At 32.2% G+C, this 23,794-nt stretch overlaps 1 protein-coding gene across 1 annotated transcript in view; it reads left to right on the top strand.

Annotated features, from left to right (window-relative positions):
- NEGR1 (neuronal growth regulator 1) overlaps positions 1–23,794 on the top strand; it is an 857,364-nt gene that overhangs the window by 328,946 nt on the left and 504,624 nt on the right. Inside the window, exon 2 of the mRNA XM_090271677.1 lies at positions 22,096–22,328. Within this exon, the coding sequence (XP_090127803.1) occupies positions 22,096–22,328 (233 nt within the window). The remainder of the gene's footprint in view (positions 1–22,095; positions 22,329–23,794) is intronic.

The following is a 23,794-nucleotide window of genomic DNA, read 5'->3' as shown; positions in this document are numbered from 1 at the left end:
CTAAAAATTTCAATTAAATGCCTATTTGTTTTGATCAATTTTTATAGAGTGGACTACTTCTTTGTCTAGAATTGATTTGATGTAACTTTGATGTTTATAAACCTGGATTTTAGAGCTTCAGATTGCCCGAGTAGAGCAAACTATCTGAAGATATCATGCTTACTCTTGAATTTAATCTTAGTACTATGGCTTTTGACATTTAGTCTTCTGTTCTGTAGACTGAATTTCTAAATGAACAGAATAGGCAAAGTAAAACTTGTTGAAGTATGTCATCTTTTTCCCTCTGTGAAACATTAATTCTGTAAGATTAATCTTGGACAAGGTGTTAAGAAACAAATCAGTTTGGGAATACCTATGTAGGCTCTCTTTTTTGGACAGTCCTCATGGACATTAATATACTAAATGTTCTGAGAATTCTTGTAATAAATAAAAGTATTTTAATTTATTTATATGCACACAGAATGACATTTTGATGTTAACATCTCAAGAGAGTAGTTCCATGGAACCCACTTTGGAAAACACTAATCTCAATTCACAGATAAGGCAACCTGGGTCTACAGAGACTAATTTCTGAATAACAGATAGTTGTTAGCACAATATACCTAGAGTCAGAGTCTTCATATTCTATTTTTTATCCCTTTATGCTAGGTTGTGTTACCAAGAAGCCCACGTACTCTGCAGTTAGAATTTAGAGCAAGTGTATTTACGTGATCATTAAAATTTACAGAAAGTAAAATAGTAATATTTCTTGCTGTTATAACTGGCATACATTGACAGAAAATTTCACATTGTGTAGCTTTTAACATATCAGTTAAAAAATTGATTTTTCATTTCTCATTTTTACTTTAATGTTTTTATTAATCAAGCCGTAGGTTCATTATTTCTTATTACTTTGATTACATATGGAAAGCATTCTCCCACCTCCACTACTCCTGCAGCATTAGCAATGTATATATTTAAAAGAGAAACTTGAAAGTTAAGAATTTCATTTTTTAAGAATATGCTATTTCACCCTTATTTACTTTGGATGATTATGTGTTTTTTAAAAATCTCCTTTAATAAATGTGGATATGATATATTTTCATTTTATCATGCTGAAAGATGATTTGTTTAATACTTTATTAAAGAAATATTTGTTGAGCAGTTGGTAGATTTCAGACACTGTGCTAGGCTCTGAATCTATTAGCAGTAAGAAAATCCTTGAACTTAAGAAGTTGGTAATCAACTTTATGTATTGAAGCTATGTTTAGTGTTAAAATAAATCAGAGCAAATATATGTATTTGTTGGAGTATCCTTTGGTTGCCCAAACTACTCAATATTTGCTCTGCCTTCTTAAAATATTTACTTATATCTTGAGATATACCTGGTTTACAAGTAAAATCCAATGAAAAGAAATTGAATTTATCCATTTAATGCTGTTCAGCACATCTTCATCTTGAAAACAGAGTGTTCTTTATAGACAACATGTGAACATAAGGCTCCACACAGAAGTGTGATTTGTTTATAAGCCCATTCTCTGCTTGTCAACAGCATAGTGAACTGAACCCTGCTGAACTGTGGAAACTAAATTTCAAGGACTCAAGCCCAAAATCATGAAAGAGACTGACATCAAAAATGTGTATCATGATATGGGACACTGCTGACCTACAGCTGAGTTTTGGAGATTTTAGTAAACCTTCCACAAATAACTTTTAGTGCTAAACTTTTTTGGAAGAAAGTGAATGCAAAATTACAATCAATAGAACTAATAAAATGTCTTCATTTAATACTAAAACAGAAGACTGATCTAGAGCAACTCACAAATGACTGATATTGGTATATTGGAAAGAGGAGGAGTTGTGCTCTGTCCATGGTCCCTGGAGTACCAAAGTGAGAAAATAGCCTAAAGATTAATAAGACATAAGTGTAAGAGAATAGAGTCATTCTACTATTTCTTCCTTTGTTCTGCAAGGTGGCTTGCTTGACATTTGCTGCTCAAGTCTGTTTTTAAGGAGTTAGCAATCTGTCCTTTCAGAGGAAACCAGAGCCCTGAGTTCACTGCCTTTTATATCTGAATGCTAGGAAAAGAACAATATTAATATTCAAAATTTTAGCCACAACCCCTTAAGAGAATTACTTCCTGCACAATATCATTTGCCATTCTGTTCTGTTACTCTGTCATTGGGCCCACACAAGGTTTGACATAGGCCTACCAAAAAATATTATTTCCTGGACTCATGCAGATAGTATTCAGTAACATGCTGAGATGAAAAAGATTGCTCTCTGGCATATGGGTAAGTTGAAGTGTGCCTATGAAAACTGTAGATTTGTAATAGTTCAGCAAATGTGGTAGAATAGGTCAGGTATTTGGATTCAGTTGGACCTTGAGTTCAAAGTTCAACTCTATTTCTAGTTTGTAGCTTTGTACTATTAATTTCCTTGAGACAATATATTTTTACGTAAAATATAGGAACAGCAGCAGCTTTATAAAGTGTGTTACATGTGCCATTGAGTCATCTCTGACCTTTGGGGTCCCTATGAATGTGTGATATCCACAAGTCCTGTCCTCAACAGCTCTACTCTGCTCCTGATTACTCATGCCTATGTCTTCTTTATGGAGTCAAATCATCTCATACTTGGCTTTTCCTCTTTTCCTGCTGCCTGCATTTTTTCCAGCATTATTGTCTTTTCCAAAGAACCCTCCTGTCTCATGATATGCTTGAAGTAGCACAGCTTCAGTTTTGTCATTTTTGTCTCTAGTGATGTTTCAGGCTTCATTTGTTCTAGGACTCATTTGTTCATCTCTCTGCTGGCCAAGGGTATTTGTAGAGCTCGCCTCCAAAATAATATTTCAAATGAATTATTTTTCCCTTATTAGTCTTGTTCACTTTTCAACTTTAACATCCATACATAGTAATTAGGAATATGAGGGTGTGGATGATCTTTGCCTTGGTCTCTGATGACACGTCTTTGCCCTTAGTTTTTTTCCTAATCTTTCCATTGCTGCTCCTCCAAGTGTCAGCCTTTATAAAGTACTTTTGTACAGTAGATTAGTGGTTAATATATTACTAATGATGAAATTATGATAATCATTATTTGATTATTTACTGTGTGTGGTTGATAGATATAGGACTGCGATGCTTTTTATGAGGATTGATTTTATGTTTGGACTTTGTGTATTCTGCAATGTGCTTGTATGGATTTTTGTTTTGAATATTTTGATTCCTCCAATATCCTTTTGGGAAGACAGAAAAGCATGGGTCATTGGAAATGATGATGATTATTTTAACACTTTCCTCATCCTTAATTTAATGTTCATTAATTCTAGATTTATTATCTATGTGAAATATCATGGTAATTGCTTATGTCAGCAAGATTTTTGAGTTTTTCATTTTATTAAAGCTTATATCCAGCCAACTTTAAAATACCACTTTTAATTTTTCAAAGCCCAAATTTATGAACTGTAGTGTATGATCTTTCAGTAAGATAAGCTGGATTTATTATAATCAATATATAGAATATCAATTTATATGAAAGCCCTTTTCCTTAAAATTTCTCCCTTCCTTGGTTTGTCTTTGTTTAACAAAAATACTGAAGATAGTTGGCTATTAAATAATCATTTTTTATATCAACAAGAAACACAGACATATATTTTTAAGGATTAAAAATACTCCTCCACACACACTAATTGAAAATGTAATAATGAGAAAGAAATAAACAATCTAAGCATTATTCTTTTCTAAGGTCCTAAGTGAGTAACAAATGGTGTCAGACACTGTCTGGCATCTATACATTTAAAATTATTCAATAAGTCAAATGAAATGAAATAAAATATACAATAATTATATTATTTTGAGGACAGAAATATTGACTAGGCTCTAAAGAAAGTTGTACAAAAATGTTACTAGGCTGAAGAGAGACTTCGAATAAAATGTTTAAAATAGTATTGTTGGTAATTACATGATGCTTTTCAACTCAACAAGACCCATATATGAGTTTGAGATTTACGGTTTCAAAGACTACATGTAAGAGATGCCTTCTAATTAGTCAGATTTTCTCTAATTAAAGCTTGTTGTATATAAGTAATAAGTGAAATAAGAACACAGAGTGACATTAAAATGTACTATTTACAATAGCCAAGTGTTGGAAACAGCCTAAATGCCCATCTGTAGATGAGTGGATCAAAAAACTGTGGTACATTTACACAATGGAATACTATGCAGCAGAAAGAAAGAAGGAATAACTACCATTTGTGACAACATGGATGGAACTAGAGAGAATTATGCTTAGTGAAATAAGCCAGGTAAAGAAAGAAAAATACCATATGATATCACCTAATACAGGAGACTAATGAACAACACAAACAAATGAGCAAAACTGAACCAGAGGCACATAAACAAGGAGCAGACTAAGTTACCAAGGTGTGTGGTGGGAGGGAGAAGAGGGTAAGTAAGGGAAGGGTCTAGTCAAGGAACTAGTATAAATGACCCATGGACATAGACACCAGGGTGGGGATTGACTGTGGAAGAAGGGATGAGGTGGGGTTGGGGGGGAAGCAATGGGGGAAAAAGTGGGACAATTTAATAAAAAAACAATAAATAAATAATAGTGCAATGAGATTGAAAGGGAAGAGGCTTGAGAGAACTATCAAAAGTTTCTATTTTACATGTATCTAGTTTTTATAAGATAACTTATAGGTTTTTTTTTTTTTAGTTTTCTGTTGATCCTCCACTCCGTTAAAACCTGTTAAAATGCTTATGTCGTTACACTTTCACTCCACTGAAACTTCTCCTAATAATTGTCTAGTTAATGACATGCTTTCAGTCCTGCTGTGACTTCTCTGTGGTATTAGACATGTAAGGACATCTCTTCTTGTTAAAACTTCATCGTTTTCTTTTTTTTATTTTTTATTTTTCTACTATTCTTAATACCAAAATTAGTGGGATCTCTATGTTTCTGTTCTTGACACTCCTTTTTTATTTATAATGCCCAACAGCATGGTCATACTTACATCTATAGTGAATAATTTCCATATATGCCTATTTAGTAATGATTGCATTTATAATTACCTGTTGACCATCTCTTCCTGGTGATGCAACCTGTGCTTCAAATACAAAATGTTAAACAAAGAAACAAAAAACAAGTAATTAGTATCTCTGCCCTCAAATAAAGTCCTCTTTCTAATTTCCCAAAATTTAGGGAGTACTTGTATATTTCCAGATCTCCACATTCAAACAATTGAAAAAAAACTGCCATTTGTTCACTCTTGTTTGTACTAGACCACTTATCTCTTTTTGGACTGACAATTCCCCCTTGATCATGACTCTCCCATCTATCTTCTCCTTTGAATTTTCTCTGTTCACAAGCTAGACTAGGCTTTCATGAATGTCAGTGAAGATAATAGCTTCTAATTGAACATTTTGCCTGTTTTAAGAATCCTTACTATCTTAGCCAGTTAGCTCAGTTGGGGAGAACATCGTCCTGATATGCCAAGGTTGAGGGTTTGATCCCCAGTCAGGGCACATACAAGAAATAGCCAATGAATGCATAAATAGGTGGAACAAAAAAATCAGTACTTTTCTCTCTCTTCCTCTCTCTTACTAAAATCAACCAATTAAAAATAGAAAAATAAAAAACCTCACTTCAAGTCAGACTACACACGGATGATGTATGCTTTTCTTCCTTTATCTTTTCTTTGGGCTTTTTACCTACATACATCCCATATTTTTAGTCATTTTCCTAATTCTTCTAATGCAATGAAATATGTTCTCACTTTCACAAAGTTCTATAAACCAGTCTGTCTCTAATGGCAATTCTATCATGCGTAAATATTTTACACATCCTCCATTCATGACTGTAAACTTATTGAAAGTGAGGGAATTATTTTATTTGTCTTAATTTTCTAGTATACTTGCATAGATAGAACTCAGAAGAAAATTTCTTTAGGGGAATTGAAGTGGGAATTGACCTAGACTCTATCTCAAAATAACAATCTTGAATTTATTTTGAAGTATGATTATTTCTCAATGAGATTAGACAGATACCTTGTTTTCTGTATTTAAATACAAACTGGAGTTTAATTAGTAATACTATTGGTGATTTTTCTGCTACAGTTGCATGCCCATTAATAGCTTATAGAGATGACCAGCTCATTTCACAAGGGTCACTGAGCATCTGTTAGATAATGATGAGTTTCAGCCATTGCTAAAGATGAAAGATAAATGTTTCTCATTATTTGTAAGACAATATGAGCTTTGGCAAAATCAAAAGTATACATTGCCAAAAATGATTTTCTTTAATTATTGCACCAGTGTGTATTTCAAAGGAAATTTAATCCATTCATTTACTTGTAACTCAATAAAATGTCACCCTAAAGTCTATTAGCTCTTCATAAAAACCCATATTTATTTTTAAACTCATTTTTTTCCTTTTGTATTAAGTATATGAAAACTAACCTATGCTTTCAATGAATTATACAGTGTTGAATTAAAATCCTGAAATATACATATGATAAACTAAAGCTTTAGAGAAAACAAAAAGAAATATGATAGCTTTTTTTCAAGGATTCATAATTAGAAAGACCAATTAAAGAGAAAAAAGATGCATGTGTATATACAGTATGACATCCATGAAGTCCTTTTGAATCAGAAGTGAGTCATGAATTAAGGAGCTCAGGAGACAAGCAAGCCAGGAAACAATAGCCCTGTGTGTTCAGTATTGATTGCAAAGACTATTGTGAAATATTGGTAACAGAATAAAAGCTGAGGAAAGCGTGGCTGTATTTCTAACATGAATTTTACAAGGCAGTTTGTGCTTAACTAACTTGCTGGCCTGCTTGAAAATAATGCACTGTGAAAGATAAGAAAAGTGGATATAGCACACTTCGATTTTCATAAAAGATTTTGACAGCTTTCACGTGAGAGATTAATGGCTGAGGTAGAGAATTGTAGAGTAAATGGTAAAGAGTTCCTTACATAGGTAAGCAGCTCAGGAATAAAACAGAGTCTTTGAGAAGGAAAATATTTCAAGTAAAAAAAATTCAAATGTAATAACTCTTAGAATTTCAGGGGCACAACATTTTATAAGTTCTAATTTCAAAAAGCATTCAATTTCCATTCTTACTATTTTCTTCTCTAATTTACTATTACCATACATTTATTATGTTTAATTATGTTATCCAAATATGTATTATGTTAACTACAATTTACACTAAAATTAATTACTAGTGTGTTCAGCAAGAAAATGCAAATATTTTAAAGGCAATGAATTACAAATCTCTCTTTTGCTAAGAAATGAAGAACTTACTGTCACAAAGTATGAACTATGACCTAAATGACATAAATATTGATAATATTTTACCATGAACATGTTTGTACATTAACAAAAAAGTAATAACCTAAAAATATCATATTGTTCCAAATAAATTAAAACCAAATGAGGAAGGTTTTACATTTTTAAACAATATATTTATTCATTTATCAAGTAAGTTATTTTATGACTTTCTCTCCCACTCCTCATCTATTTATACTAGCTCTTGAGTTTTTCTTACATGTTCTAGAAATTTAGGAAAGCAAATACCACTTTTGTTTGTTTTTTTGAAATGAGTGGAGTTTGTTCTACTTTCAGTGCACCAAAGCTAGAATTTCACACCACTAAATTATTTTTTATAGTAAAACAAACAAGCAAACTCTGGAGAGAGTGGGCATACCCATTTGTTCCAAATGCTATATTCCAGTTTTTGAACCATGAAGGAAATCCAGTGATTTGTGGGTGTTCTTCAACTAAGGATAATCGGAAGTGAAGTACAATGGGAGTAAGGCTGAATGTCAGTGTTAACTCTGAGCTAAACCTACCGTGATCTGTTCCTACCCTATTCTTGTTTTTAACAGTTTGTAATTTCTTTTATGCGCCATTCTCATAGTACTTTATTTAGAGTTCTCATAGCATTAAAAATATTTTTAAGCACTATGTGACAGATAATGCACTCTTTACTGGGCATCACAATGAATACGTAAACAGTTAGGGTCATTTACAGTTTAGCATAGTTGATAAATGATCAAATAAATGATTTTGCAATGTGGGGTAATAAAGCATGATAGTTAATGTGCTGGGGCAATGCTGGCTGCAAGAAAGGTCCATTGAACCTGTCTAGGGGCACAGAAAAGAGATGTCAGGAAGAGCTTCACAAAGCAATGATATAACTAAGGTCTTAGTTCTTGTGCTTAGATCTTGCCTCATGTACATTTCAGTTAATCCTCAAAATAGCCCTTCAAGAACATATTACTTTCCTCATTTTAAAGAATCAAATGTGAAGACTTAGGAAAATTAAATAGTCCATAAATGTCTAAACCTAGTAAGAGTCAGAAAGAGTTGTGATTCAACCCCCTATTTTCTGAATTCTGGGTACACTTATCCTTGGAGAAACCACATCAACATTTCCCCAGATTCCAGTTCACCTAATTTTAGAGAACATTATAGTGATGATTTTCTTCTTTACTCTTCAGGATAACTTTTTTGAATGACTCAAGGAAATAACGACTAATATCACAGAATTCTGACCTTGAGAATTCAGCCATGGAGATAGGAAAATAAGCAACAATCTAGTAAGCAGAGGTCCAGCCAGAAATTCGCAGCTGAAATTTCAGCTTTTCATAAATCACAGTGGAATTTTACATCCCTTGGAGACACTTTCCTTCCCCAGCCAGCCAGGCACTGAGATATGACAGGTCCAGCTGTCCACTAGAGACTGCTGCTAGATGGTCCTCTAGCAAGAGATGCATTAGTGTTTGTGGAGGTTCTGGTACTTTCTGTGGGAAAGAACTCAGATATAATTAATATAAATTAAATGCATATTCAAGTTTTCCATCCTAGGAATTATATTCATTTTACTTCTTGTCAATTTTTGCATTTAATGTCTTCTCTCTCTCTCGCACCCACACAAACAGCTCTTGAAACCCACATATATCTGGAGACAGCAGAGATTTAACAATAACAAAAGAGTTGATCATATAGAAAAGGTGTGAATTTTAGATTTCTCACAGAGAAAAGAAAGTCAAGAGACTACCAATACATGTATTTAAAAATAAGTATTTAAAATCCATGGGTAAAGGCTTAAAATATTTGTGTTTAAATATTGAGTAAAAACAAATGAATATTCAGCTTATGGGATTTAGCAAAATTAAAATATTATTATTATTACTTTTAAGAGAGGAGATAATTATTTTTAATTTACATATATATGGACAATTATTATACAGCCTGTCTCACATAAGTTTTATTTTGTTTTTAACAAACTTGCAGCAACTTTAAACATAATCTTAAAACACAGTAGGAAGTGAAAAGACTTTTTGAAACAGCTGTTATTAAAAAGTACCCAATCTTTATATAAAGTATCTTTAGGGCACTAAAATTAATCTGTAAACTAATATTCTAATAATTCTTACACAAATTCAGTCTTTTCTTTTCCTTAGTTCTAGACAGAAGCTGACAGTTAAAAAGGTGAAAAATTGGAGACAAATATGCTGATAACTTTAAATAAAGAGTTCAATAGCTGAACAATAGAAAAAGTATTCCAGGTATCAAAAAGTTTTAAACTGTGTTATAAATACCTTAGGGGGTACAATGTCTTTCCAAAGCCTGTGCAGAAACAGAAAGTTTTTAAAAAGTCCTTGATCTTAAATTTTCATGTGTTCTTCCCTAAAAATGACCCGCCTGAGAGTAGAACTGTGGTTGGATTGGTTCCAGTTCATACCTGCTGCTTTTACAATCATCTTTCTCACAATCTTTGGGACGTGCAGAATCATGCTACAGATCATAGCCCAAAATATAAAACTTTCCCATAACAAAACATGGAGACTATTTCAAATATTGGTTTTGATGTTGAGACAATGAATAGACAATTTATGGCTTGCTTTCAACACATCTACAGGAAGTTATAGTAGGATTATAAATTGACAGAGCATTAGGAATGATTTCTTGGTGATAGACTACTGTATTTTCATAATTCTGATGGAGTTAAAGACTTGTGTAGTATCTCTATAACAGGACTCCCTTCATTTCTGCAGTCTAATGTAAGAAAGTTAGGTTTCTCAGACGTAATTCTGGACTCTATTTCATGTAAGCAAATAGTATAGTTAAGTGAACGAGAAAGTTTGTGTATCTAGATAAAACCACCTCATTAAGTCATCCAGCATTAATTATGTGAAATAAAATATGCATTTAATAATATTTATCAAAATATAACATATATAATTTAATCAATTGTATACCATTAAATTTGTAAAAAACTTTATCCAGAATATGTTTACACTTAAATTTCTATAATCACAATAGTTTTTATAGACAATTTATATATTTAATTTTATTTGCAAAGAAAGTAATGTATGAAGAAGAGATTTTAAATATAGAAGTTATATTAGAATGAAAATATATGGTGGAAATGGAATAAAAATATGAGTTTGTGGAGAAAAAGAAACAATATAGCATTTCCTTTAAAGTTTGTTCATGTTTTTTTTAAGTGGATGATAGTGAATATCAAATCACTATGTATTAGACATCATGGACATGTTTAAAAGTGAGAACTGACAGGTTTATTTTTAAATAACCATATGTATTAATAGTAACCATAAATTATAATTTTTCAAATAGCTTATAATAAACATTTTAGGTGGAAAATTAAAAAGTAGAAGGGTTTACACAGTGTAGAAAATCATTTCATTGGTTCCAAAAACAAAAGGAAACAAACTGATAACTGTTTACCTCATCCCACTGAGTTTGGGAAGATCACAGTGCTTATGCAATCTCCAAATGAAGATACAGAACCATGTCCTAGAGTTATGAGTAAAGTGAACTCATAAAACATTACACTACTTATAAATTTTTACATTTATATTTTGTTTTATAAGTTTACAAATATATCTCCTATGAACAGTCTCATTTGATCTTATCCCCAAAAAAGAGTTATTTAGTGCAGGTGATGCTATCTTCATTTTGCAAAATAAGTAACTAAAGCTTCAATAGAGATTGTTACTTGCCTCCCCCCCCCCCAAATTTCTACTAAATCAGGGATTTGGTTTCTAAACTTAAGTTCTTAGTATTGATACAAGTTTTACTAAGTTAGAAGTAATTTTAAATTTAAAATTTTTCAATTAGAGTTGACATACAATACTTGATTTATTTCAGATGAACAACATAGTGATTAGGCATTTATATAAAATTACAAAAAGCTCTCTTTTTCTACGTGTTCTGCTTATATGATAGGGAAGTAGAGAGGGGAAAAAAGCTTTTTTGGAAGTGATATCTCATTTATCTGCAAAATCATTTCTTATGAACCAGTCCTATGCTATGAAAATGTAGATAAAGAGTCTACAAATGTCTCACTTACTTTCTTCCAATTACATTTTATAGCACAGACCTTTTTTGTTGTTATGGGTGGTGGTGGTAGTTTGTTTTGTTTTGTTCTTAACAAAGTCAACCATAAGAAGGTAGGTTAATATCAGTTAACTTTAATTGCACACTTACTGGTACCTGGCACCATCCTGAACATGTTAAACCATTTTAATTTTCATAATAATATTATTAGGTTAATAATTTTATTAATTACATTACAGAGGTGAGAAAACTAAGTGAATTAAGTTGCTCCAGGTCCAAGGTATATAGTACAAAAGAAAGCTGACATTTGTACTCCAATATTAACTATAATTAGTTGTTACACTATGCTACCTCTCAAAGACAACTAAGTTGTCCATTTGATCTAGCTAAGAGTTAAATTTGAGACTATTTTTAACTTTTAACATGTTTTGAGAAAATATAATCAGTTCAAAATTTGTTTGTGGGAAGCACTTGAAAAACAAAACTGCATTATTTTATTCCCTCTGGGGTATGTTCCCCAATATATTTTAAGGCATAGCTCATATTGAAATATTGTTTAGTCAATTTTATCAGGAGGGAATAGATAAATATGGATTAATGGCTACTTTAATTGTAAGTCTGGCTTTAATTAATTGTACTATCCAGCCATTTTTTATTTATAAAATATTTTTTTATATTTTATTAGGGAAAATTGAAAGAAATATACATCTGTGGCCAGCAGAAAGTTTAAAGACCAATATAACTGGAGAGATAATAATTCCTATAATTTGTTTTTAAAATGCCGGTATTCACTGATGCTGTGAAGAAGTATATATTTTTCTGTATATCTATTTTTATATATCTTAGTTTATCATCTGTACATGTATGCAGATAGAATACTTTCTAATGACAAACACACTGATGGTTGATGTAAGGGAGTAGAGTTGCTGATATTATCTTACGTATAGAATTCCATGTTGTTTTTCCCCTTCTTTTGAGAACAAGGTGTCTGTACCTGGCTTCATCCCAAAGAGGACAGAACAGAGATGTTTGCCTGGAGTTTAGAGCTTTATCTCAGATCCTTTTCTGGGTCTGATTGTATTTTCCTTCTCTGATACGGTTATTTTAAACAACTCCATGCATTTTGAATGTACTTCTCATTCCCTTTATAGCTCCTGAGGTGAAAGTCCAACTTCTCTAGGAAGCATCTGCCAGGGATACAGCACTGCAGACAGAATTCTTCCCACAGCAGTTCCGAGCACCTGCTAGTTAACAGAAATCTTGAAGCCCTTCCAGATAGATCCACATATCTCACATTTAAGTTTATGTGGGAGAAAGCTAGCTGGTTTAGCTGAATTCAAAAACTAAAAAGTAGAAATGACAATAAATTTCCAATTTGATATTTTTTCCAATTTGATTCCTGATTAAAGTCAGTTGGACAAAACTAGTCCTAAACTGACTTCTTAAATATGGAACACCTCATCCTTTTTACAATCTCTGCCTCATTCATCAAGCTTGCATTCATGCATGCAACACTCTTAATGTGAAGACAATACCTACCTACCTCTTTAAAGGCTTTTGTGAGTGTGAAATGAGATCATATATTAAAGTGTTTCCTATTTCTCTTAACCCATGGTCATCATTCAGCAAATAAAATTTATTATTATTATCAAGAAAAAATGATAATTAGACTTCAGTAACAGGCCAAAAACAAAGTTATTTTACTATTCAGAATTTCCTATTTTCTTTGGTTATAATGTACCAGCTTTCTTTCATTCTATCCGTACTTATTTTTTTTATTAAATGCTAATTTATATGTTGAATAAGTTACAAATATTATTCATCCTAAATGTACAAATTCCTTGATTCTGCCCTTTCTAATTACAGATATTTTGCTTACAGAGAAGCTTAACTTAAATGAGCCCATGAAAAGAGTAACTTGTAGGATTCTAGAAAAGCATGGTTTAATTACAAGTTGAAATAAGTGATTTTGATGTTTGAAATTTAGTGATTAATCCAAAACCAAATATTAATAATTTTAAGGCTTTGAAAATGTTAGATTATAAATGTGATTTTTAATAAAGACTTACAGAATTTAAATTGTGCAATAAAGTAAGACTAAAATGTTTAAATTTACATAATCACTTGATTGTATTAACGTTTCTATCTTTTAGGAATTAGGTTTAGTTTTCATTTTAAAAAAGCAAGAAAAAATTATTGTTTTTAGGGTTTTTTTCACCTGATTTATAATATTAAAATAATTCAATTGTATGGGGATTTGTTCTTACAATTAGATAGCAGCTGATAGCTTTCAATCTCTTATCCAAGATATTTTTAATATAGCTTTATTATTTAAAGAAGTGCTAGAAGAAAATATACAGGAAATACATTTTATTCTCTTGGAAAATAAGAAATCTTTTTTTTTTTTTTGATACTACATGAGAAGTAACATATGACTAGCATACCATAATTTCCATTCTAAAAATAAGTGAACATGTGTCATTAATATTACTTAGGTACTTACACCTGGAGATTTAATTCAATTTTTTCATAATAAAGTTATTTTCATGCATTAGAAATTTCAATAAGAAAGTCATCTGTAAGTTACTTAGCCTCTTTGTACCTCAGTTTTCTTTCTATAAAATGGTCATTGTGATAATACTTGACAGTACCTATCTCAAAGGGTTGTTGTGAAGATTGAATGAGAAATATATGTAATGTCCATACAATAGCAATACAATAAATAATATTAGTATTATTTTCTACACAACAGTATTTAACTGTTATCTGCACAAGTGCATTTTTACATAGCTATTTTAAAAAATATAATTCTCATTATTTATGGGGCATGAGTACTTCATTAAGTAACTAAAACTCATTGGACAAATTGTTGATTGTGAGGTTTTCCTTGACAAAGTCTTATACCTCTTACACCTGCCAAAATAGAAAGATGATAATTGTTTCTACCACAGGTAAGCTTTTGACAAAGTAGTAGTAAAAGAAAACTTAAAATAGTAAATCAACTATAATATTACCTATAATTACATTATGATCTGTCAAACATTAAATATATAATCATAAAATTTATGTATGCCTATATACGTGTACACATGTCTATCTATATTTATATCCATACATATATCTATATCTATCTGTGATGGTATATAATGAAATATCAACATGAACAATATTAAAAAGGGAGTGACTTAAAAACAAATACAAGTGGTAGAGAGACAGAATTTTTGTTCCATTTAATCTTTGCTTTACTTCCCTTCCTTCACTGGGGCCTGGAAGTCAGGATATCAAAGCTCTCTTTGTGTGCAGAATTAACCTGAAGGTTGTATGGGGTTCTGAGTTTTTTTTTTTTTTTTTTTTTTTTTTTTTTTATGTGTTCTTTTGAAATTTCTGTCAAATTTAGAACTTTATGCTACAATGAAAAGAGAGCTGTGAAGGTAGCTAGCCAATTCCTTCACAGGAATATTGTTTTCACATGGTTTAGTTTTGAATACAGGGAAATTACACTTTTCTTCTTTTATTCATTAGTACCTTTAATAGAAACTTTCATTAATCAACATGTCTTGAGAAAAGCTGGTCTCTTTCCATAAAGCTGAATAAATCCTGCAGTGTGGGATATTGGTAATGGTACTAAGGTTTATATTTTTGGAAAGTGTTATAGGGCATTAGAGATAGGAAAGTGAAACAAATCATTCCCCAGTAGGCACAGGCTTCTTTTTACTAGTATAGCTTTAGAAAATAATAAATAACCTAAATATGCCAATTTCTACTAAACCCTCTGATGTTCAACTTTCATATTTAATCACCACAAGGAGAGTATTACAGATAGTGTCCGTTAAAATTATTCCAACATTAGTTTGATCAACTAGCATTTCACCAAATAGGATCTATACCCCCAAAATAGGGACCTGCCTAAAATGTTGTAATTCCGTTTATAAAGGAGCCCTTAAGAGAGTTCAGAAGTAAATGTAATCCTTATTAGAAAAGCGTTAACTATCTTAAGCCAAGGTTGATATAATTAACAACTGTGAAACACAATGGAATATTCAGGCTATTTTCTATATATCTCCAACAGCCAGATGTTTGGAATTCTGTATACAAAACATCCAGTGATCAACTGAAAATTGAAATATTTGTCATATATTTATCATTATATTAATAAAACTTATGCTAAGGAGGTGTATTTTTGAACTGCTTCACTCATCTCCTTATAAAGTAGGTAGTTTACCAGATTTTTTAAGAAAAATATAAAGACAACATTTTCAAGGTAACACATGGCATACTCAATTGAAGGATACATTCATTATTGAATCCCTCCTCACCATCCCTCACCCCTTCTCCTCTAGCAGCTGTCAGTCTGCTCCCTGTTTCCATGTCTCTGGTTCGGTTTTGTTCATTATTTTATTTTGTTCATTAAATTCCTCTTATAAGTTATATCATATGGTATTTGTCTTTCAGCAACTGGCTTATTTCACTTTGCATAATACTCTCCCGTTTCCATCTAGGTTGTCACAAAGGGTAGGAGTTCCGTCTTTCTTTCTGCTGCGTAGAATTCCATTGTGTGAATGTACCACAGATTTCTAATTCATTCATCTACTGATGGTACTTAGGCTGTTTCCAACACTTGGTTATTATAAATAGTGCTGCTATAACATCAGGGTGCATAAGTTTTTTTTAAATTCGTGTTTCAGGATATTGGGTATATTCCCAGCAGTGGAATCACTGGATCAAAAGGGATAGGCTGGGACGGGGGAGCAATGGAGGAAAAATGGGACAACTGTATTTGAAAAACCAAAAAAAAAAAAAATGGCAGATCCATTTTTAGCTTTCTGAGGAAATTCCATACTGTTTCAATAGTGGCTGCACCAGTCTGCATTCCCACCAACAGTGCAGTAGAGTTCCCTTTTCTCCGCATCCTCACCAGCACTTGTTGTTTGTTGATTTATTGATGATAGCTATTATGGCAGGTGTGAGGTGGTATCTCACTGTGGTTTTAATTAGCATCTCTCTCATGACTAGAGATGTTGAGCATTGTTTTCATATGTCTATGGGCCATCTGTAAGTCCTACTTGGAGAGGTGTCTCTTCAGGTCCTTTGTCCATTTTTTGATTGGATTATTTGTCTTTCTGGTGTTGAGTGTTGTGAGTTTTTTATATATTTTGGAGATCGAACCCTTGTCTGAGGTATCATTGGCAAATATGTTTTCCCATAAGGTCAGTTCTCTTTTCATTTTGATGATGGTTTCTTTAGCTATGCAGAAGATTTTTCATTTGATACCATACCATTTGTTTATTTTTTTCCTTCATTTCCCTTGCACTAGGAGATGTATTGTCAAAAATATTGCTATGTGGGATATCTGAAATTTTACTGTGTATGTTTTCCTCTAGGACTTTTATAGTGTCACAACTTATATTTAAGTTTTAAACATTTTGAGTTTATTCTGGCATATCATGTGCATTGGTGGTCTAGTTTCATTTTTTGCATAAACCATTCTGGTTTTCCCAACACCATTTATTAAAGACATTATTTTTACTCCATTATATGTTCATGCTTTCTTTGTCAAATATTAATTGACCATAGAGACCTGGGTTTACTTATGAGCTCTCCATTCTCTTCCATTGATCTGTGTGTCTGTTGGAAGTTCTAGGCACAGCGATTAGACAAGAAGAAGAAACAGAAAGCATCCAAATTGGAAAAGAGGAAGTAAAACTGTCATTATTTGCAGATGATATGATAGTCTACATGGAAAATTCTATAGGCTCCACCAAAAAGTACTTACCTAATAAGTGAATTAGGCAAAGTAGCAGGATATAAAGTTAATAGTCAGAAATCAATGGCATTTTTGTACACCAACTAAGAAAAAAATATGCCAGTTACAATACTAACAATAACAACAACAAGAAAAATAAAGTATCTAGGAATAACCATAATGAAGAGGATAAAAAACCTGTACTTAGAAAACTATCAAACTCTGAAGAAAGAAATTGAGGAAGATACAAATAAATGGAAGCATATATTCTGTTCATGGCTTGGAAGAATTAACATCATTACAATGTCCATCCTACCCAAAGCAATCTATAGATTTAATGCAATGCTCATTAAAATGCCAATGGCATATTTCATAGATCTAGAATAAATACCCCAAAAATTTATATGGAAACAAAAAAGACATGGAAGAGCTGCAGCAATCTTGAGAAAGAAGAACAAAGTTGGAGGGATCACAGTACCTAATATCTAACTATACTACAAGCCCACTGTAATCAAAACAATCTGGTACTGATTATTTTATTGTCTATACTTCCAGGGGATATAAGCTAGTAGCTCTTAAAATGTTCCATGTTGAAATCTAGAGGGGAAAAAAATCTTCGTTTGTTACCATAGAATTATTACTTCATTTTGCTCCCTTTAATGGCCTAATGTCTTGGCTTCACCAACCTCTCCCTTACACATGAATTCCCCCATCCTAAACAGAGAGAACTCCTCACCCTTGTGATTGTCTGATTTTAAGAGTGCATAACATAGTCTAGCACCATATTTAAAAGTTCAGGTTGACTGGCTTTGTTCAAGATACAATCTCAGTACCTTCATTTTTTCATCAGTAAATTGAAGATTACAGGTTCCAGCTCATAGGGTTATTGGAAGGTCTGTGTAAAGTGTCTAACAAAGTGTGTAGTACACAGTGAGCAGAATATTTAATATTTTTTTTAGAATATTTAATATTTTAAAGTGAGTCCTGAAGTATAGAGTTAAATGTTATAGTTTTTTGTTTTTTGTTTTTCTTATTTCAAGTAGCTCTGAGCCCAATCCCCCTCTCCCCACACTTACCACTTTACTCTGCTTGCTGAGCTTGGTCTACTGACTCAGAGCACTTATTTAGTTTACACTCTGTCTTATACAGCAGTTTTTGTTTGTGCCACAGATTTTTGCATTAAATTGTGTCTTAACATAATACAGACCTGACTTTGCCTTCCCAGCTAGGTTGCACTTTGGAATTTTGATATACTTTACCACATTATCCCTTCTTCCAAAAATGTCTTAACTTTTTGTCTTCACTTACCCATTCAACAAATATTTATATTTATTGTCCCTTAGGTGTAGGCCCTTGGAATATATAGAAGTAACCAAATAAACAGTCACTAGATCTTACTTTTAACAGGGAGAAACACAAAATAATCAATCAGGTAAATAGAAAAATGTCTAATTGAAGTGTTGAGAACATTTTTTGCTATTTAATACATTGCTAGGTAATTCAGTGAAGATGTAGAACAATAGGAAGAATTAATGCAGAATTCTGGGGGATGAGACTTTCACGTGGAAAAAACAGCAAGTACAAACTTTCTAGGGCAAAAGAATGCATGATTTGTTGGAAGCACAGCTAAAGGAACACTATGGAGAGTAGAGCACATACAGTCAGAAAAGCATCAAAGGACCAGATGACATAGGCTTATTGGTCATTTTCAGGAATTGAGTGTTTCTTATGGTGAAACAGGAAGGCTTGGAGTTGATGATCTGATTGAAACTCTAAAAAGTTTATTCTATTTGTTGTGGGGAGAATGGCCCTGGCTTAAGGGTCATGGGAAGAAGTTACAATAATCCAAGTATAACAATAACTTAATTATATTGACTAACTTCTGCATGATGGCTATTCATTTACATACTCTATCAACTTAGCTAAATTGTAAATTCTGTATGGGCCAGGATTACAAGAGATTTATATATTTAGACATTTAAGTTCTTATACACAGAAAAATGAATTTTTGTGCCTAAAGAGTACAAAATTAAATTATCACCACTTCTCATCCTTCTTCTACCTCCACCCCCATCCCATGATTACCTTCCTTCCCTCCAGAATTCCTTCTTAATACAGCTTACTCATGTAAGGCAGAATCCCTTTGTATTGTAAAGGGAAACCATAGGGTAAATGTGGAGGTAGAGACAGAGAAGACATAGGTCTTATTCTCAAAGAACCACAATTGTGTGTTGGCCTATTTTATATGATTATCTTATAGTTGACCTTACAATACATATACTCTATAAAAGTATTTTTTTTTTTTTTTTACAAAATAGAACACCTTGATACTCCTAATTTGTAAAATTCCATGTATGGCGTTTTGAGCTATTTAAGGTCTAACTTAGTAGTGTAAATTAAGAATAATTTTACACCAATTCAGGGAAATTAAAATACAAGGAAATAATACCAAAAAAGTTTTTTTTTTTTCTCTCTTGAGTCTCATTCAGGGATTTTCTAATGTATGTCTTAAAAAGCTTTGTGTTGGGACCAATACCAATTGTGAAGGATCATTATCTAACCCCAGAGAACATAAAAGGCTCTTTCTTTTTAAAAATTTTTATTTTATTTTCACAATACAGAAGTTAACGTCTGTTCTTCCTTGATGGTCCCTGATATGCCAGAACAGAGGAATGGTGCTTATGTTAAGACTAGACACTATAATCCAGATCAGATTTATGAAAGCTCTAGTGTCTAAAGGCTAATTAATCTCTGTGGTTCTCAAATACCTCCCTTCTGCCCCTCAACACTGCCAAACATACACATAAAGGGAAAGCTGCTTCTGCCTCTAAGGAAAGGGAAATACCAGGCAGAGTGTTTAAAATCAGACTTTCATGGTAAAATATCCATTAATAATTAATTTTCTGCTTCCTTTAGAATAGGACAGGTTAAGCAGTTGGTCACATTCAGTAAATAAGAAATTACTTGCAGTAATTTCTGCAACATTCTAATCATCTTCCTATTTCTGAAACCTATTTTAGAAGTATTTGATCTGCATTATGGTGTAAAGGACATTGGATGTAGAAATATTAAACTTGATTATAAAATCAACTATGCTACTCGCTACTAGTGTGGCTAGGGCAAGTCATGTAGCCTAAACATTCTGGTTATTTTCTGGTGGTGAGTTGGACATAGCAATCCATACCCCACAAGGTTGTTATAAGCACCAGATAGGATAACGTGTGAATACCATGAATTCAGAGGTCACACAAATAAACACTTCATGAATCCAGATAGTAAATGAGAACATCAGAATTATCTCAGCCCTAGTAGTGGTATTTTAGTGTTCTACCCTAATGTGATGTTGTGAAATGGTAAATGTCTCTCCTCAATCTTCTTTCTGCATATTATTAAGAATGGTGATATGATAAATTATTTAATTATATCATTAAAGTTGGTTTTATTTTCTTCATTAAATACATAAGGAAAATCTTTTCAATTAACAGTGACCTTCGTGACTTCTAGTTTGGATTCTGTAGATGGTGTAGCTGATTACAAATTAGATTCTGCAGTGTACCCTGTTCCTTATTTTTTTCACTCACTGATGAGTTTCATACAGTTGGCAGGAGCCTACCCTGTTGTATTCAGCTTGCAATTTTGCAGCAATCTCAAACACTGTGTTCAATCCCCCAAGGTGTTCTGTAGAAATGCTGTCAAACTATTTCGATGTATGTGTATTTTCATTCTGTAGCTGTGCTTTGTACTCATTTAAGAGAACCAGTCTTTAATTTGTATCAGAACATTTTCAAGATGAAAGAGAATTCTGGGTCTCAGCAAAATCACTGACATATGACCTCAGCTTTCTGTTTTAAAGCTTGAGTTGCCTAACTTCTATTAGATACAAAGCTATATTTTGAATCTTGTTATAGCATATAACTTTGAATAATGGCTTCAAATTTGGCCTTAAAATCTTCTAAATGTCATTATGCTTACCATCATCATCTGTTTCCAGTTTACCTTTCCAATTTCATCTTTCATCCCTCCCCCATTTCCATTCCTTGGAATGCCTGGTTCTTTCTCTCTCAACTTTCTCTGGTGTTGCCCACATATAATAGCTGTGTCTAGGAAGCCATGTCTTCCACTTCTCACCACTTTTTCTCAGGAATTTCCTATCCTATCCTAGAGATTTTTTTCTATACCCAAACACCCGTTCTGAGTCAAGTAACCCTCTTTTGTCTCTTATGAACCTTTAGTTTGAGTTAATAAAATTATTTTTCTCCATGTATGGTATTAAATGCATTACTTGGATGTTTTTGCTACTAGACTAAAAGTTTAGAAGAGCAAAGAAAATACTTTTTGAATTCCTAAGTAGTAGATGTTTCATCAATGTTTATTGGATAAATGAATGCTACCTGGAAAAATGTTAGTCAGTTTATTGAAAAGGCAGCAAGAATCTGCTACTAAAATTATTATATTAAATTTGCCACATTTAATTACAACAGCAATATTAACAATGAAATGCAGTTTATAGTTTCAGTGTGCAAACTTACCACTCTGCAAAGGCAGGTGATTTTAAAGATAACAGGTATATACTATGCTATGTTTTCCGCATCTGGTACATTATATTCAGGATCCGATTAGATTGAACAAGGCTGGCTCAGACTTTTCCTACTACTTATAATTTCAAAGAACAAAATGCGTTTTCATGTCGAAAATTTTATATGAACTAATTTAACCTTATTTTAATTTACTTGTCATCCAGAAAAGTGAAAACTGATTTTGACTGGGTTTGAATTAAAACACACAAACAAAACAAAACAAAACAAAACAACTGTATGCCGGTATTGTTTCACATTTGTATTGGGACTGGGAGATGTACCAGTGTATTCATGTCTCCTGTTTATGTCTAATGTTTGCATTTGATGAAGTGCTATAATTCAGCATATGAAAATACAGTCAGAACAAAAGTAATGTCTCTCATTTTCATTTTGATTAATAGTGTTCTGTCTCTGGTAATTTGTAGGTGTTATTTGGAAGACGGAGGTTCAAAGGGTGCCTGGCTGAACCGGTCAAGTATTATTTTTGCTGGAGGGGATAAGTGGTCAGTGGATCCTCGAGTTTCAATTTCAACATTGAATAAAAGGGACTACAGTCTCCAAATACAGAACGTAGATGTGACAGATGATGGCCCATACACGTGTTCTGTTCAGACTCAGCATACGCCGAGAACAATGCAGGTGCATCTAACTGTGCAAGGTACGCATTTCCATAACCGTTTTATTGTGAAGGACTATGGTTAGAAATGTTCAATATTTAGATATAAGAATGATTCAGAAGTAACTGACAATGTTGAAAGATACGTTGTCATTGTCTTCAGGGATTTATGTTCCTACATTCCATTAAGTGTAATGGCTATTATAATCATACAAATCTCCACTTACTAATATCAAAAATTGTTCATTAACACCACATTAAAATATTTTGTGTCTTATTCACTTTGTATCTTCATTTGATTTTCCCTTTCAATAAATCTTTGAGAACCCATGATTGATACATTAAAATAAATATTTGATAACCCATGACAGATACATTAAAATATTAGAACTTTTTGAAATATTGATAGTAACTCTTTAGAAGTGATTCTCCAGCTTTCCAACCCTCTGTCTCAATCCGGCTTCTGCAGTCACAATGAAAAGAAGCAGCCTTCTATAAATACTTAATTTAAATATAGAGTAATTGAAAAAACATGCTACACAATGTTTTATACTTTGATGTACTTTCAGTGGATCATTAATCATCTTAGCTAACTTGCAATCTCCAAATACAAAGAGAATCATTAAATTGTATTATTTTTTCTTGCATACTAAAATGTAAGAGCATATTTATCTTGAACACAAATACTTTTCAAGAAAATGAAATTAGAATGCTAATAGAATGGGAAATGTATATTTTTAGCCCTTTACATCATTTTCTTGTACATTTTAGATTAATCATGTGTTCATTGCATAGAAATATTATGCTGTAGAACTCAAAATGACATTGCAGCATTTCTATGAAAAATTAATAACAAATTATATGATAATATGGTGCAAGCGAATGCATGTTTTATTCTTAACTAGAATGCTGAGTAAGCAAGTAATTTGCATTACCTCTGAGTTTACCCTTCAAATAATTAACACTAAATGATAATTTATGTACATGGCTTATACCTGGAAAATATTGTTAATCTATACTTTTTTCATTGAGATTTATTTCCTTATAGAAATGCAAATCTGAAGTACAGCTTCAGTTATTAGTAAATATTTTAACTTTGTGATAAAAATTAAACTTATTAATTAAATAATTGATTTTATGGAAGAAAATATAAATTGAGGATTATATCAGTGAATTTCCTCAATGGCTTTTCTTATTGTAGATCACTGCAGACTGTAAAATGTCCCTCATTTAAAAGTATAGGAGAATATACTAGTTTTCACCAATGTCTCTCTTTATTTAGAGATTATCCAGAGATTCCAGAAGGCAGGAGTTTGTCCAGTTTCAAAAACTGACGTGATGTTACAAGTCCAAAACACATTTATTTTGTTATCCAGGCCTAATTCTAATCTATTGTTTAGTTCAGTGCCTTTTTACTTGAGTTTCTGCTCAGAGATTACAAAAAAATTTATTACATAAGAAAAAGTAAACTTGGACAATAATATATTTGAGTGATTTGAGATGCAGAC

The sequence above is a fragment of the Furipterus horrens genome, unplaced genomic scaffold, assembly GCF_987537825.1.
Source record: "Furipterus horrens unplaced genomic scaffold, mFurHor1.1.pri manual_scaffold_3, whole genome shotgun sequence".
In the NCBI taxonomy this organism is placed as follows: domain Eukaryota; kingdom Metazoa; phylum Chordata; class Mammalia; order Chiroptera; family Furipteridae; genus Furipterus; species Furipterus horrens.
Note: the sequence above shows the minus strand (reverse complement) of the source record. Positions and strands in the feature narration are given on the sequence as shown.